Here is a 17,989-nt window from a genome sequence, read left to right on the forward strand (position 1 = left end):
TTATATATATTATTATATTATATAATATTATATATAATATATATATATTTATTATTATATAATAAAAAGTATCCCTTTTCTACTTATCTAACATATTTTGTGCTAAGCACTTAGCATATATTACTTCAATTAATTTTTTTTTTTTTAAATAAGCTCTATGCCCAGTGTAGGGCTTGAACTCACGACCAGGAGATCAAGAGTCACATACTCTACTGACTGAGCTAGCCAAGTGCCTCCCCTTCAGTTAATTTTCTTTTCCTTTTCATTTAATCTTCTATAAGGACTGTATAAGGTAGTTTATCACCCCTAAGTAAATTTATGTGACTGCCCAAGCTAGTAAGTGATAGAATTGGGAATAAATCCAGACACACTGGCTCCACAATTCCTACTCTTTCCATTATACCACCATATCCTTCTCCTCTCTTTACATTACTCTGTTCATTCATATTGCTATTATTATACTTATTAGACCGTATTACAACCATCTACATAGCTATTCTCTCTAGTACTTCTTATGGACAGAAACTATAGATATAATTCAATGTGAATCCCTAACATCTAATAAGGTGGTGGGTACCTGATAAGTACTCTACACATAATTATCAAAGAAATTATCTTCTCATTACAGACATAATATATAAATCATAGAAAAAGGGAGCCTTTTGGGGCACCTGTCTGGCTCAGTTGGTGGAGCATGTGACTTTTTGATCTCAGGATTGTGGGCTCAAGCCCCATGGTGGGTGTAGAGATTACTTAAAAATAACATTTAAAAAGAAAAAAGAGAGAGTCTTTCATTTGACTTTTCCATCTATCATTATTGTTCAAACACTTCATGCCAGGATTTAGCAAGAAACTCTGAAGTGGATTTTTTTTTTTCCTCCAGTCCTCCCTTGTTTAGATTTATTCTCTTTAAAGCTTTTTAACTTTTCACTGTTCATTGTATCATCTCCTTAACTGTAAGCAAATAAAATAATTTGTCAGTTATTTAAATCCTCTTTCTCCCCAAAGCATCTAGAGCGATTTTATGCCTACAAGAGTCTCTAAATTTTCTTCACAAATAACAAAATAACAGAATTTTAGGTCTAGATAAGATCTTAAGGCTTATTTAGGCTCAGTGGTTCACATAATTTGAATAAGTACACAAACTGAGGTTACAGTTAGATCCTAGGTCATCTGACTTCTACTTCAGGGCTCTTTCCATCTCAGTTAAGGAATAAAGTTGCCTCTACAAAAATAAACGAAGATAATGTTTTGAAATATGAAATGTCAGAAGATACACAATACTCCCTGAAAACAATGAAAATGAAAACTGTCTAGTGGTCTGCACAGGAGATAATAGACTTACCCTGACAATGAAGAGCTCAGCACCAAGCTGTGCAGTTTGTTCTGTAGAAAGCTGAAAGCAAGCAAAAGATAAAGTAAATGTCCAAGAACTCACTAGCGTGACTTTAATACCATTCACTGTAACAGACTCCAAAGGTCAAACTAAAATCTCTGATCAACATGGAATTCTGCAATATTGAATGGAGCTTGAATAAACAGGCTGGCAAAAAGGCTTACTAACTTTTCCTGCACATAGATTTTGAGGAAAATAATAATTGTTAACAGGAAATAGTTGCCTATAGAAAATTGTTCAATAATAGGAGTTCAGGTACCTTGGCAGCCAAGATGGAAATGATAGCAACAGCCATCCTTTGCATGTTTTGATCTTCATGGTTGCAGAGCCACTGCATGACAAGCTTGGCAGCTTCAAACCTAAAAATACACAAAGGGTTTCATGAATGGATCCTGGAGGTACAGGCAGTTTCATAGCTCTAGCTGGGAACTGATGCTACAATTTAAGTAGGTAAAAAGAAAGTGGAAACTCCTCTTAACCAATAAAGAATAACAATTATACTTGAGTGTTTTGGAGATGGTGCCTCACTGTTAATTCTGACATTTTGTAAAGCAACAAGATTTTGGGAAATATGATTAAAACTATCTGGCATTTATCTTCTAGAATTTTAACATATTTCTATTCTATAGTAATTTCTATATTGTATTATTTTCTGGGTCCTTATAGTACCTATCACAATAGAAATATTCATTTATTCATTCAGATTTATTGAGTCCCTGCTTTGTGCCAGATAATGTTCCTGACACTAGAGATATAGTGAACAAAACACAAAAATCTCTCTACTCTCATACAGCTTAGTATGGAAGACAGATAATAAATCTAACAAGTAAGTAATATATGTGGTATATGCTATAAAGAAAATAAATTAAGCAGGTAAAGAGAGGAAATGAAATGTTGAGTTAAAAAAAAAAAAGAAATGTTGAGTTTTAGGTAACGTGACTAGGCAATGCCTCACTGAAACTTCTGAGAAGTAAGAGAGCTGACCATGTGGCCATCTAGGGAAAAGCATTCTAAGCAGAGGGTTAGAGACATAAGAGACCCTGAATTGGGAGTATGCCTGAAGGTTCTGAGAAATAGCATGGAAGCCAGTGAGAACCAGAGCAGAGGGAACAAGAGTAGTACTAAGAGATGAGGTCAGAGGTAAAAGTGAAGCCAGGTCATAGAGTCTTTGTAAAGAATTAGCTTTTACTTGGAGACAGAAAGCCATAGAAAGATTCTGAGCAGATATATGGCATGAACTGACTTATGTTTTTAATAGGATTATTCTATCAGCTGTGTTTAAAATAAACTTGAAGAGGGCAAAGAAAGAAGCAAAGAGAGCAGTTCAGAGGCTACCACAATAATTTAGGAGAGAAATCACTTTTAGTCTAGTCCAAGTGGTAGAAATGGAAATGAAGAGAAATGGTTGAAATTCATGATATATTTTGAAGACAGCTGGATTTGTCAAAGGACTGAATGCGGTGTATGAGATAAGGAGAGAAATCAGGATGACACCAAGGAATGTATCTGATTGTCTTATCCATAATTTCATCTTTCAAGACTTGGCTCAAATATCACTTCCTCTGAGAAGCTTTCCTTGACAAGTTTATCACTGCTTTCTCACTGCTCCTTAGCATTTTTATGTAACTCTGTCAGAGAGCTGTAATTATCTGTAGCCCCACCTGAATCCCCCATTGGCCCATGAGTTCCTTGAGGTAAAGGACCATATCCTATTCAGCACTCATACCAAGAACCCAATACAGAGCTTTATACATGGATGGTATTAATATATGTTGGCTGAATTAGAGAAATATAAATTACTCCTCTGCAAATTTCCTCAAATTTACTATTACCTCCTTTCTAGTCTCAAAGCCACCTCAGATTCTTTTACAATAGATTCCTAAGGAGCCATTCTGCCTCCACTGTTTTCCCTTCAATTTGTGCCCACACAGTGGTAATATATAAATCTGTCAGAGAATTTAGGTAGGATTTCATTCCTGAAATCACAGTATTTTTGGACTCTAACAATGGGCCGGTACTTTCAAACTTTTTTCCTGCCTACCCTGTGCTTACTGCAAAATGCATTGCCCACAATTATGATTAAGATAGTCTGACTGTTAAGAGCACGGATTCTGAAGCTCCTTGTATTTTGGGGTTTGAATTCTCGTTCTACCTAATGTTGTTGATAATAATAAAATACATTATTTTATCACAGGAAGCAATGCAGGAAAGTCCTTAAGAACATCACACACTCTGGAGACAGACCAGTTTTAAATATCACTTCTACCACTTACTAACTTTGGGAACCTGAGGCAATTTCCTTAATCTCTCTAAACTTCAATTTTCTCATCTGTAAAATAGTAAGATCTATTCAATAGGATTGTTGTGAGGATTAAGTAATATTACACAGAAAACTTAATACAGAACTTAGCACATACCAAGATTTTGATGAAGGTTTTTTTTCCTAGTATTATTATTAACTTCCTCTGTGCCTATAATGGTGCAGTTCCTATAACATAAAACAATTCAACCAGCCCTCATCTTCAGAGCAACACAGCAGGGATGTAAAAAGTAGAGGTTCTAAAGTCATTCTGGATTTAAATCTAAACTCGGTACTTCCTATCTTATCACCTGGAGAATTACTAAACCTCTCTGTGTCTCTGTTTCTTCATCTATAGAATGAAGACTACAAGAGTAACAATTTCACAGGACTGTTGTATGGACTGAATAAGCATATATAAAACACTTAGCACAGTGCTTGGCAATAGGAAGTGCTTTATACAGGTTAGTCGTAATCTTTATGATCTCAAATGCCGTCACTAACATGAAATCTTTAATGATCACCAATCAGATGAAATCTTTCCCTCCTCGTTTGGGGGCCCAATGCATTGTGTCATCCTCTTCTATGAAAAATTCTGTCTTCTGTCATACTCATTTTTCATTCATTCATTCCATCAAACATCCACTTAAGCACTAGAGACAAAGAGATTAACCAATCACAGTCTCTGACCACAAAAAAGCTCAAATCTAGCAGAGTGTATTGGCTATATCAGAGGTAAGTAAACCACAGCCTACATATAGTGATTTTATAGCTGTGGGGCCAGCTGCCTCTCTTCTAAAGTTTTATTGGAACATAGTAAAACCATTTGTTTATATAAACTTCATCTACTGTTTTGGAGGTACAATGGCAGAGTTAAGTAGTTGCAACAGAGACTCTATGGCTAATAAGCCCAAAATATTATTAGTTAACCCTTTAAAAAGTTTGTCAACCCCTAGATTAGTTGACAAGTTTCTTTAGGAGAGTGACTATGTCTTTCTTACATATAATTTCATGTAACCAGTACAGATGCTCAGTATTTATAAAATAAAATTCGTAACCTGCATGAGATATATGTAGTTATATTTTTAACCAAACTATTTATTTCAAATAGTACATAGTAAACGAAACACTTCATTCCTCAGCTGTGTCAGGTAACAGTGTACTGTTACCCAAATAAATCACAGTAACATTGCTGCTTGAGAAATACACTTTTCATGAAGTCATATTTTTTTAATACCATCATTAAAAATTACATTTAAACGAGTAAGATGACAAAAATCCCTTTTAGCTCTCAAATCACATCTTAGACAAGGGAAGAACACTTTATACTTACTTGAATCCAGCTATATAGCCTCCCTTAACCTCCATTTAAAATTTTTCTTCTATAATTCAGTATCAAATAAAAGTAATAAGAGGTATGATACAGAGAAATGACGCTGGACCTAGAACTAGAAGACTTGAGTCTTTCTAGCCTTGCAGTTACTAGACACAAAACTGTGGGCACTGACATTGACTCTATATGCCTCAGTTTCTTTAGCCTACAATAGTGTGTGGATATTCTAAAAACTGTAATATAAATTTTTAGGCAAAGGGCTATGAAAACAGGGGTCAATCTGCTATCAGGAATGTCAAAGCACTAAATTAAAGAAAATAGTCAGTATTCTCTAAGGTAATGCAGAATCCCACCCACTTGATTAATTGTGGACCTGAGACACCAAAAATATGCCAACTGGTAAGAAATGGCCCAAGACACAGTTCTGTTTTGCCCCATTTTAAGTTCTAGGGCTATCACTTGCCTGTTGAATGGAACATCTTGAAGGATCCGGTCACTGCAAAGTGAAAGGAGGCAATTCTTCTGCAACTAAAGAACCAAAAGGAGAAAAAAAAATCCTGAATAAAATACTGTTTTGTGGGTTTTATTGTTTTTGCTTTTTTTAAGATTTTATTTACTTATTCATGAGAGACACACACGGGGTGGGGGGAGGTGCGCAGAGACACAGGCAGAGGGAGAAGCAGGCTCCACACAGGGAGCCTAATGTGGGACTCGATCCTAGGACTCCAGGATCACGTCCCGGACCAAAGGCAGGCTCTAAACCGCTGTTTAAAGGCTACCCAGTTTTGGTATTTTTTAACTAGGGGGTAGCCTTTTATAAAAAAAGGAAGATCAGTGATGAAACACCAATAATTTCTTACATATTTTGTTCTGCCTACCTACTATTGAAAGATTGACTTCTACTGGACCCATATAAGTTTACTTGCACATATTCTTTGTCTTTTCTATTTGATGAGACAGGATAATAAATAAAATATCAGCTTATCTCCTTCCCTTCTGGTGGTCTTCGGGTGGGTCCTGCTTTGTCCTCTATCCACTTGTCATGGTCTCAGGGTCCTGGGATCAAGCCCTCTGTCGGCTGCACTCTCAGCTGGGAGTCTACTTGAGGTTCTCTCTCTCTCTCTCCCTCTGCCCCTTCCCCCACTTGTACAGACACATGCTCACTCTCTCTCTCTCAAATAAATAAATCTTTAGGGACACCTGGATGGCTCAGTAGTTGAGCATCTGCCTTCAGCTCAGGACGTGATCCCAGGTCCAGGGATCGAGGAACCTGTTTCTTCATCTGCCTATATCTCTGCCTCTCTGTGTGTGTCTCTCATGAATAAATAAATAAAAGATTTAAAATAAAAATTAAAATTAAAATTTTAAAAATATCTTTTTAAAAACCAACCCAAAAAAAATAAAAGCTTAAAGTTCATCCAGTTTGGCAAACTACCCTCAAGAGGGAAGCTGGCTTTAATGATCCACTCATCAATCTAGATTGCCATTTTCAGTTGGTTTTTGGCCTCTATTTTTTATTAATTTGCCAACTGGCTGCTAAGTTTTAAGAATTAAAAATATAATTTGGGGGATCCCTGGGTGGCTCAGCAGTTTAGCGCCTGCCTTCAGCCCAGGGCATAATCCTGAGGTCCTGGAATCAAGTCCCGCATCAGACTTCCCTGCATGGGGCCTGCTTCTCCCTCTGCCTGTGTCTCTGCCTTTCTCTCTCTCTTTCTCTCTCTCTCTCTCTCTCTCTCTCTCTCTTCTCTGTCTCTCATGAATAAATAAATAAAATATTTTTAAAAATAAAAATATAATTCAAGCAGCATTTTTATTTTTCATCCTGAGGATAGAACAGGTTATGTAGTACCATACAGCTAGAAGTAGAAAATCCACGTCTTGCTCATTTCTGTATCCCAGTACTCGATAGTGCCTGACCCAGAAAAGATGTGCTATGGCTATTTGCTGAAAGTACCACAACCTCAAGATTGAGGTGGAAGATGAGTTTTTTTATGGTTTGCACTATTTCCCACCAACATTTGGATTTAAATACTTTTAGGCAGGAAGTATATTCTTTACTTTTCTACTTATCTGTTTTCCTATACTCAGTCATACCATAAAATTATTACTTTACAACCTGCAAAAGCATTTGAATTTCCAGCCTTGGTCTACTAAATTGAACTATAATGGAGGATGGGACAGGATGGGTAGGGGACATTAAAAGGACTATGTGAATAGGAATCCCCACATGCTTACCTGCTGGTGATTGGGAAAATGTTCCATGGCTTTGAGCAGCAAATGGGTCACATCAGCCAGGAGTCGGACAGGCATTCCTGCAGCAAGATCCTGCTTAGTTAAGTTAAACACACAGGCACTTGCAGCAAGTTGTACTGGCAAATTCATAGGGTGGTTTCTCATCCCAGTAACCACAAGCTGGAAAAAAAATTAGTTCTCTTTACTCACATTATTAATACAAGATAACAGGGTGGTTAAGTCACTTCTGGCTCTGCCACTAACTTACTGTTATTTAACCTCAAAGATCTTTAGGTACACAATTTGTAAAATAAAAGATAAAACTATTTCTTGGGAGTATTGTGCACACTAAATGAGGCTTCAAATATAATACAGTCCTACTACATTCACTGGTTTCAAATGTGTATTAGGATTATCTTGGGGGATTATTAAACATGCAAATTCCTGTACCTCATCCAGTCCTACTGAATCTAAATTTCTCAGAGTGGGATTCACAAATATGCTTTTAAAAATAAATAATATTCCAGGACCACATTCTGATAAACACGGCCCTAAGCAATCAACAAAAATTAAGAATCTTCCTTTCCTGCCCTTCAAAAGCTATCTTGGTTAAAAGATTTTAATTGGGAAATATCATGAATTAATTATGAAAGCACAGGTGGGTCATAAGCAGCATGGGAAGGTACCTTATGGAATTCCAATATTATACTTCTTTTAAAAGTCTATATGGAAGCAATAGAATGCAGCACCATGATTCCAGTCCTAATACTTCCATTTTCTACTGTAAATGGTGAAAAAAAAAAAATCACAGTGGTCACTGGTTTTAGGTAAATATGAAGTGGAACGCATTTATATTGCTTACTGAGACTACTATAAAACGTTAATAACACTATACAACTATCTTCTCTCTCGTTTATGGTTAACAACTGAAATCATACATCATCAATCTCATTATCAAAAAAAAGCAGAAGACTAAATTCAAATTTTCACTGATTTTCTTCACAAAGCCATCATGTGTATCTCGGGAAATAATTTCAAAATTTTCATATCCAGTTTCTTATTCTTACCTTTAAAATTTCTGGCTTTGTTTTTTCCATCACATGAGTCAGGCTAAAAAGGTGAAATAGAGCTTCCCGGACGAAGAATGCCCGTTCACTGTACCGCTTCAATGCTTCTGCAATTTGAGTTTCATTGGCTTCTCCAGACACCTTTGAACACAGCCAGAAGATTAGCTTTTAGGATTTCTTCTGCCTTCTAACTTTCTCTATGTGTATAGATGGCATCCAGAATAGCTATGTAAGGCTTGAAACAAATGGGAATGATTACTTTTTCAACCCACCCAGAATAGTCATCCTATCAAGGTATACATATGCTAAAGAGATGTATGTTAGATAGGCTTAGACTCTGCTATAAGCTTGTGAGTAACATTTTCTATACTGCACCTAAAGAATTTTTTTTTTTTACCTAAAGAAAATCTTAAGATATTTCACACTATAAAGCCTTACCACATGATTAGGCTCTCATCTGTCTCAAGGTAACTCCTTAATTCCCCTTAACTCATATTAAAGCTACATTGGCCTTTTTTTCCTGATCTTTCAATAAACCAAGCTCTTTCCCAGCAAAAGGCCATTGTATGTTTGTTTTTAAAGGCCATTATATGTAACAACCCTCTCTGACTGAAACCTTCCTCTCTCTGACTAATCTCTACTCATTCTTCCCAATTCAAATGAAATGACACTTCTTTAGAGAAGCCTTCTTTCTCTGACCCACCAATCTAAATCAGGTCCCCCTGAAACATCTCCTTCATAACTATTATCATAATCCCCCCCCCTCAACTGACCCACTTACCACTGTACCAGAACAATTAGCAATATCTGTGGTTCAGAATAATCACTCATTAAATATTCATCAAATAACTGTTAATTAACTCCCCCAGATTTATCTAGCTCCCATCCAGCATCAAGATTCTGTTCAGGGACACCAGGCTGTTCAGGTAGAGCATGACTCTTGATCTCAGTTTTGAGTTTTAAGCCCCACATTGGGTGTAGTGTTTACAAGAAAGAAAAGAAAAAACGAAAAAAGAAAAAAGAAAAAAAAGAGAAAGAAAGAAAGAAAGAAAGAAAGAAAGAAAGAAAGAAAGAAAGAAAGAAAGAAAGAAAGAAAAAAGAGAAAAGAAGAAATTCTGTTCAAAATTAGGTCTATCAGGCAGCCGGGTGGCTCAGTGGTTTCAGCCCAGGACGTAATCCTGGAGACCCAGGATGGAGCCCCACATCGGGCTCCCTGTGTGGAGCCTGCTTCTCCCTCTGCCTGTGTCTCTGCCTCTCTCTCTCTCTCTCTGTGTGTATGTGTCTCTCATGAACAAATAAAATCTTTAAAAAAAAATTAGGTCTATCTAAGGAATGTCCCATTTCACAGATTCATACATTTATCTTAAAATTGTGGTTCACATAGTACTGAGTAACCAAATGCACATAATGGAGAGTGACTTTCCGTAAATATAATCCAACTAGAAAGTGAAAAATAAATTATTAGAATATCACCACTGATCTCTAATGAATTAATGGAACTAGTGTCAACAACCACTAACATCACATAATAAAAAAAAAAAAACCATACATTATGTACTTCCTTACTGAAAGAGCACAATACCTAACAGAGCTGCGAAAGTGATCAAATATGAGTCTTAATTAAGCCTCCAAATCTAGCTACTAATTTGCAGAAAATACAAAGACACAGAAAGATGAATCATGAGTATACAATCAGGAATATCCAGGGGGTGGGGATCCTTGCGTGGCTCAGCGGTTTAGCGCCTGCCTTTGGCCCAGGGCATGATCCTGGAGTCCCAGGATCAAATCCTCTATCAGGCTCCCTGCATGGAGCCTGCTTCTCCCTCTGCCTGTGTCTCTGTCTCTTCCTCTCTGTGTCTCTCATGAATAAATAAATAAAATCTCAAAAAAAAAAAAAAAAAGGAATATCCAGGGGCTGGCTCAGTTGGGAAAGCATGCTACTTTTTTTTTTTTTTTTATTTCATTCATGACAGGCACACAGTGAGAGAGAGAGAGAGGCAGAGACACAGGCAGAGGGAGAAGCAGGCTCCATGCACCGGGAGCCCGACGTGGGACTCGATCCCGCGTCTCCAGGATCGCGCCCCGGGCCAAAGGCAGGCGCCAAACCGCTGCGCCACCCAGGGATCCCATGCGACTCTTGATCTCAGGGTTCTAAGTTCAAACTCCTCACTGGGTGTAGAGATTACTTTAAATAATAATAATAGTAATAATAATAAAGAATATCCAGACTGAGACAAAGTCTACAAGTCAAAAATGCTGGATTTTTTTTAAGATTTTATTTATTTATTCATGAGAGACAGACAGAGAGAGAGAGAGAGAGAGAGAGAGAAAGGCAGAGACACAGGCAGAGGGAGAAGCAGGCTCCTTGCAGTGAGCCTGATGTGGGAATCAATTCTGGGACCCCAAGATCACACCCTGAGCCAAAGGCAGGCGCTCAACTGCTGAGCCATCCAGGAGTCCCGGGCTGGATTCTTTAATAGACAAATTATAAGGAAAAGAAGGAATGGAAAGGGAATCTGTAAATTAAAGGATATTCAAAAGACATACAATTTTGAAAAATAAGATTAACTAAATAAATGCCTAGAGATAAACAGACGGGTCATAAATCTATTTAAAAAGCAAGACATGGGGGATCCCTAGGTGGCGCAGCGGTTTGGCGCCTGCCTTTGGCCCAGGGTGCGATCCTGGAGACCCGGGATCGAATCCCACATCGGGCTCCTGATGCATGGAGCCTGCTTCTCCCTCTGCCTGTGTCTCTGCCTCTCTCTCTCTGTGACTATCATAAATAAATAAATAAAAATTTAAAAAAAAAATAAAAAATAAAAAGCAAGACATGATTATTATTAATATCAGGACAGAAGTACTTCTGTGGAAGAGAGAGCTGTGATCAAGATGGGGCATGTGGAAGAACTTTAGGGCAGCTGAACGTTCTATTTATTAACCTGAGTAATGGCCTCAAATGTGTTCATCTTATTTGCCAATTCTTTTTTTGAGGCGGGAGGTAGGGACAGAGGGAGAAGGAAAATCTTAAGCAGGCTTCATCCTGGATGTGGGCCCCACGCCATGGGGGCTCAATCTCAAACCCTGAGATCATGACCTGAGCAGAAAAAATCAAGTCAGATGCTTAACTGACTGTACCACCTAAGTGTATCTTTATTTGTACTTCTTAAGCTACACATTTGTTGTTTATGATCTTAGCAATTATCTTATTTATAAGAAGGTTAAAAATGCAAAAACAACAACAAAAAGAAACCTGTCATTCAGAGATATAATCTCTAAATTGGAAGACTCAGACTACAGTACAGATGTGTGCCAACTGACACAAGAGCACATATTAAGTAAGCATATGTAAGATTGTAGAAATAACAATGGAAGTTTTTTTAAAAAGAAATATATATTTTTAAACAATCTGTGACCATTCTTCTGTTTCTCCTCACTCAAATAGCTAACACACGTCACCCTTGTAACAGCTGCAGAAGCTGACTGAGTGGGGTAAATGAAGCTGGTACTGGGGGTATGGCTGTTCAAGGACCAGGTTAATGTACTACGAAGACAACTCAGTGACCAGCGAAGTCAGCCCTGAAATGCTATGCCCTCAGGCAGACACCCACATCCTAGCCTAGACAATAATCATTCTTATGTTCACACACCAACTACTAACTGGGTGCTGCCTGGCTGTGAGAAAAATAACTAGTGGTCACTTGAACTGCAAAGCATCTTCTCTCCCTGAGGGCAGAACAATGGATGCTTCTTGACAAATGCCTTTTAAACTATGTGAAATAGGGGCACCTAGGTGGCTCAATCAGTTAAGCATCTGACTCTTGGTTTTGGCTCAGGTCATGATCTCAGGGTCATGGGATGGAGCCCTAAGTGGGACTCCTTGCTCAGCACAGAGTCTGCTAAAGATTCTTTCCTCCTCATTCCCCCTCTGCTCCTCTACCTGCTCATGCTCTAATATAAATAAATAAATAAAATATTATAAAACAAAAACCTATGTGAAATATACATACATACATATTGGTCTTGATTATGTATTCACATTGTAAGCATATGATTATTATTGAATAATAAAAATTTCCCAAGTGTTCAGTTCTTTTTAAATTATCCTGAACTTTTTGTTAGATTTTCTTATATTTGTAAAGACACTGAAACATTATGTGAAATAAAAAAGATTGTAAGAGGGAAAATGTTTAACAATGATCTCTGTAAGCCTTCATTTACCTATATTTGGTTGATTCAACTGCTTTATAATATCTATATAAAATACAGTCTCAAGTTATCTTTGAATATAAAATTAAAGAAGTTTTGTTACTGGAATGTTAATTACTCTAAACAAATTTCATTGCATATATGTTTTATTCAGTGATCAATACTTCTCTAGCCAGTTATAAACCCCCACATCAAGTAGTCTGGCTCCACAGGACACCTGGGTGGCTCAGCGGTCGAGCATCTGCCTTCAGCCCAGGGCATGATCCTGGAGTCCCGGGACCGAGTTTTAGGCCACACTAAGGAACTCAGGAAAGAGAGACACTGTGACTCCCCAGTATTCTCCCTCTGCCTGTGTCTCTGTCTCTCGCTGTGTCTCTCATGAATAAATAAATACAATCTTAAAAAAAAAAAAAAGTAGTCTGGCTCCTCAAATTACACGTATCTTCATTTCAACCAATTTCATATGCTAGATGTTAAAAAAAAAAAAAACAAAAAACAAAAAACAAGTACCTGCATGTACTACTTACTGCAAACAATTTAAAACAGAGATGGGGCACCTGTGTGGCCCAGTCAGTTAAATATCCAATTCATGGTTTTGATTTAGGTCATGATCTTGGGGTCATGAAATCAAGTCCTGTGTCGAGCTCCATGCTCAGCACAGTCTGCTTAAGATTCTTTCCCTCTTCTTTTGCCCCCTCCCCTACTCGCCCTCTAAAACAATAAAAGAGAAAATTCCATAACCACTAAATTAAGCCTTGTTAATATTTAATATACTAGGTAAAAATACTGGGAAATATACTGAAAATATATTTAAAATAAATATAAATTTATTTATTATTATTATTTATTTATATAAATATAAATAAAATTAAAATATATAAAAAATACACTGAAATACTGGGAAGTCACAGTGTCTCTCTTTCTGAATTCCTTAGTGTGGCCTAAAATACCAAGGCATATAAAACCAAAAACCCATCCTCAAGTACTTTTTTTTTTTTTTAATTTACTTATTTATTTATTGAGGAGGGGGTGACTCAGAGAAAGATGGAAAGAAACCTAAGTGGACTCTGCACTGACCGCACAGCCAGATTTGGAGGCTGGGGGCGGGAGGGGGGTTGATTTCATGACCCTGAGATCACAACCTGAGCCAAAACCAAGACTCTGACACTTAACTGCCACTCAAGTGCCTCCTCAACTAATTAAAAGCATTACAATACTAAGACAATCATTTCAGACAAGTTTTTCAACAATTTTGCTAAACTGGATGATTTTTAAAAAGGAGATGTGGAAATCTCAGCTCTCCTCCCTTAACATGACTATTTTTCATTCTCAAATCAGTTGTTAAATGATTTAAAAGGAACATCGATTTTTGTATATAGTTGAACAGGGAAAGTTCCAATGATCTCTTTTTAAGTTTAGGTTTTGTTTTTTTAGTAATCTCTACACCCAATGTGGAGCTCAAACTCACAACCCTAAGATCAAGAGTTACATGTTCTTCCAACTGAGTCAGTCAGGTGCCCCGAACGATCTTCTTTAAAAAAAAAAAATTTTTTTTTAAACAATGATTCTCAAAAAAAACAAAAAACAAAACAACAACAAAAAAAAACAATGATTCTCAACATTGGCTGAATATTGTAATCACCTAAGGAGATTTAAAAAACACTGATGACTAAGTCCCACCTCCCCGTGGTTCTGATTTAATTGTTCAAGCTCCACATGTGATTTAACTAAAAAATTTTCCCAAGGGTGTGTGGCTGCCTCAGTTGGTAGAGCATGTAACTCTTTTTTTGGTGGGAGGTGGGGAGGAGAGAGAATGGGAGAGGAGGGAGGGGGCAGAGAAAGAATCCTACGTCCAGTGGGAAACCCCATATGAGGCTCCATCCTACAACCTGGAGACCATGACCTCAGCTGAAATCAAAAGTCGGAGGCTTAACCTTCTGAGCCACCCAGGTGCCCCTAGAGCATGTGACTCTTGATCCTGGCATTGTGAGTTTGAGCTTCACAGTGGGTAAAGAGTTAACCTAAAAATAAAATCTTAAAAATAAATAAATAGATAGATATTTCCCCTTGCTTAATCAAGATATAATTGACATATGACATTATGTAAGCTTAAGATGTACAACATGATGATTTGATACATGTATATGTTGCAAAATGACTACCATGATAAGGTTGGTTAACCTATCTGTCATCTCACATAATTACACCCTAGGTGATTTTAATTGTAGTCTAGGTTGAGAATCACTACTTCAATGTTTACAGAGGTAGAAACTAGATAATGATAGCAAATAAAAGTCGGTGTTTCATATTGCCAAGACTTCAAACCAGTAACAGTTCCATTTGTGAAATCAAACTTGTTTCACAGAGGCATTGTGGAATACAGATGTCTTACTAGCCTCAACTTTGTAACTTAGGCTAATTCAGCGGAGGGTATGTTGGCTGTAAGAAGAAATCAGCAAAAACTGTATTGCTTCTGAGATCATACCTATTATAGGATCTTCGCCTTGAAACCATTATTTAGCTTAACATACCAGGGACACATTCCTTTAATCTTTCAGGACGAAGGTCAAGATCACCTCTTCTGGGAAATTCTCCCTCAACTCCCAGCACACAAGGATTTCTTCCCCTTTTAATATTTATAATTCTTTACTACTAGACCAATTTGTTAGGCAGTTAAGTAACATTACAATTTACATTTTTATACTTTCTTCATCAACAAGCCCTATGCTAAAAAAACTGTCTTGTTCAATAACAAGTTGTTAAGTAAGGTCTTGACACTTCTTTTTGCCCTGCACCTGGCTTATGCGACCTTCAAGCCTGGCCCTGGTATCTACTTTTCCAGCCCCATCTCACTGCTCTGTGACTTCCTACGGTTGAGCTCTAGCTACAGTGCCCTTTCTTTCAGTTCCTTGGATATGCCATGTTCCTTCCTACCACACATATTTTTGCATATATTATCCTCTCTGCCTGGAATGTTCTCTACCAAGCTACTCACCCTTAAGATCTCCACTCATTCATCAATTCTTCAGAGAAGCCTTAAGTCTATTAAACATTCTCATATATAATATTGTGTATCTTCTAGATTGTTAGCACAATACAGTTTAAAGCATATATATACAGGTAGGTATCTATAATATTCATAAATATATATGTATGTGATGTATATTTAAATGTATTATATGTGTGTACATATTTAAAGCACATACACTATTGGCACATGGCATTTGATTGATTGACTCTCTCTAAATTACAGGCTCCATGAGGACAAAATCATGCCTGTTTGGCCTCACTATCAAATCCCTGTGCCCAGCACAGTGCCCAATGCACACTCTCACTTGATAAAATATTGAATGAATAAAAAAGAGTAACTCAAAATCATTTTCTACATTCTATTTTTTAAGGTCTAAGTTTACAAATAACCTAAGAACTGAGATGTATATATTTACAACTAACCTTTTCTTCTCCTTTTTTGAGTCAGTCATGATTACTCAAAAAAAGATACCATGTGGGTCACAATATCTACTTCTAGGCCACCCCTGACTCTGCTCAGGGCAGGATCAGAGGATGCGTCCACTCAAGCAGTGTAGGTAGTAGGGGGAAAAATGGGGCTCTGGAATTAGATGTAAATCCAAATGTTCGCTCTAATTAACTGTAAATTGTCAAATTTATTTTTAAATATTTTATTTATTCATGAGAGACAGAGAGAGAGAGAGAGAGAGAGAGACAGAAAGAGAGAGGCAGAGACACAGGTGGAGGGAGAAGCAGGCTTCTCACAGGGAGCCTGATGTGGGACTCAATCCCAGGACCCTGGGATCATGCCCTGAGCCAAAGGCAGATGCTCAACCACTGAGTCACCCAGGCGTCCTGTAGATCATCAAATTTCTGAGTCTATGTTTTTCATCTATAAAATGGGGGCTACTACGACCCAGCAATTACACTGCTGGGGATTTACCCCAAAGATACAGATGCAGTGAAACGCCTGAACACCTGCACCCCAATGTTTATAGCACCAATGTCCACAATAGCCAAACTGTGGAAGGAGCCTCGGTGTCCATCGAAAGATGAATGGATAAAGAAGACGTGGTTTATGTATACAATGGAATATTACTCAGCCATTAGAAATGACAAATACCCATTTGCTTCAACGTGGATGGAACTGGAGGGTATTATGCTGAGTGAAATAAGTCAATAGGAGAAGGACAAGCATCATATGTTCTCATTCATTTGGGGAATATAAATAATAGTGAAAGGGAATAGAAGGGAAGGGAGAAATGGGTAGGAAATATCAGAAAGGGAGACAGAACATAAAGACTCCTAACTCTGGGAAACGAACTAGGGGTGATGGAAGGGGAGGAGGGAGGAGGGTGGGGGGTGGGGGTGAATGGGTGATGGGCACTGAGGGGGGCACTTGACAGGATGAGCACTGGGCATTATTCTGTATGTTGGCAAATTGAACACCAATAAAAAATAAATTTATTATTAAAAAAAAAAAGAAACGACAAATACCCACCATTTGCTTCAACGTGGATGGAACTGGAGGGTATTATGCTGAGTGAAATAAGTCAGTTGGAGAAAGACAAACATTTTATGGTCTCATTCATTTGGGGAATATAAAAAATAATGAAAGGGAATAAAGGGGAAAGGAGAAAAAATGAGTGGGAAATATCAGAAAGGGAGACAGAACACGAGAGACTCCTAACTCTGGGAAACAAACTAGTGGTGGTGGAAGGGGAGGAGGGCAGGGGGTGGGGGTGAATGGATGACGGGCACTGAGGGGGGCACTTGATGGGATGAGCACTGGGTGTTTTCTATATGTTGGGAAATTGAACACCAATAAAAAATTTACAAAAAATAAAAAATAAAAATAAAAAATAAAATGGGGGCTAATACCTATCAAGGTAAAGCATTTAGAGTATATAGTGTATATTAGGAAAATACTAGTTTTTCCTTAAACTTGTCGTAATTCTATCCTTTAAGATCTGACTCAGGTACCACCTTTTCCATCAAGCCCCAAATTCTCTAGCTAGAAGAAATTTCTCCTACTCTCTTACAGCAATTACACTGATCTTTGGCTTTATACTTATTTATGACTGTATCATCATCACTCCTATCAGACTAAGCTGCTTGGAGGCAGATCCTATATCTTTTTCATCTTTGAATCCCAAGTACCAAGCAGATGAATTTAAACTATTAAGCATGGAAAACCTTAAGAAAAGCAAAATTATATCATTTTTACAGAAAAGATCTCCTTGGAGAACTTGACTTCTCAATATATATCAATTCAACAAGGTGTATCTGATCCATTAGAAATGGCATGTTTCAGTTGTTCAAAATATCGAAATATTACCATCATGAGAACTATCATTTATCCAGGGCCTACTAAACGACCTGTACTTTACACATACAATTATTAATCTTTAAAAGAATTCTATGCAATAGAATATGTTTTATAA

The 17,989-nt window shown here is 37.4% G+C and overlaps 1 protein-coding gene across 6 annotated transcripts in view; it reads right to left on the minus strand.

Annotated features, from left to right (window-relative positions):
- Positions 1–17,989, minus strand: part of ZYG11B (zyg-11 family member B, cell cycle regulator) — an 85,476-nt gene that overhangs the window by 31,275 nt on the left and 36,212 nt on the right. For all 6 annotated transcript variants that reach the window (XM_055341817.1, XM_055341818.1, XM_055341821.1 and 3 more), the window contains 5 exons: positions 8,328–8,468; positions 7,264–7,440; positions 5,492–5,556; positions 1,656–1,755; positions 1,346–1,396 (listed from right to left, as the gene is read on the minus strand). In XM_055341817.1, the coding sequence (XP_055197792.1) occupies positions 1,346–1,396; positions 1,656–1,755; positions 5,492–5,556; positions 7,264–7,440; positions 8,328–8,468 (534 nt within the window). The remainder of the gene's footprint in view (positions 1–1,345; positions 1,397–1,655; positions 1,756–5,491; positions 5,557–7,263; positions 7,441–8,327; positions 8,469–17,989) is intronic.

The sequence above is a fragment of the Nyctereutes procyonoides genome, unplaced genomic scaffold (genome assembly GCF_905146905.1).
Source record: "Nyctereutes procyonoides isolate TBG_1078 unplaced genomic scaffold, NYPRO_anot_genome, whole genome shotgun sequence".
NCBI classification, from domain to species: domain Eukaryota; kingdom Metazoa; phylum Chordata; class Mammalia; order Carnivora; family Canidae; genus Nyctereutes; species Nyctereutes procyonoides.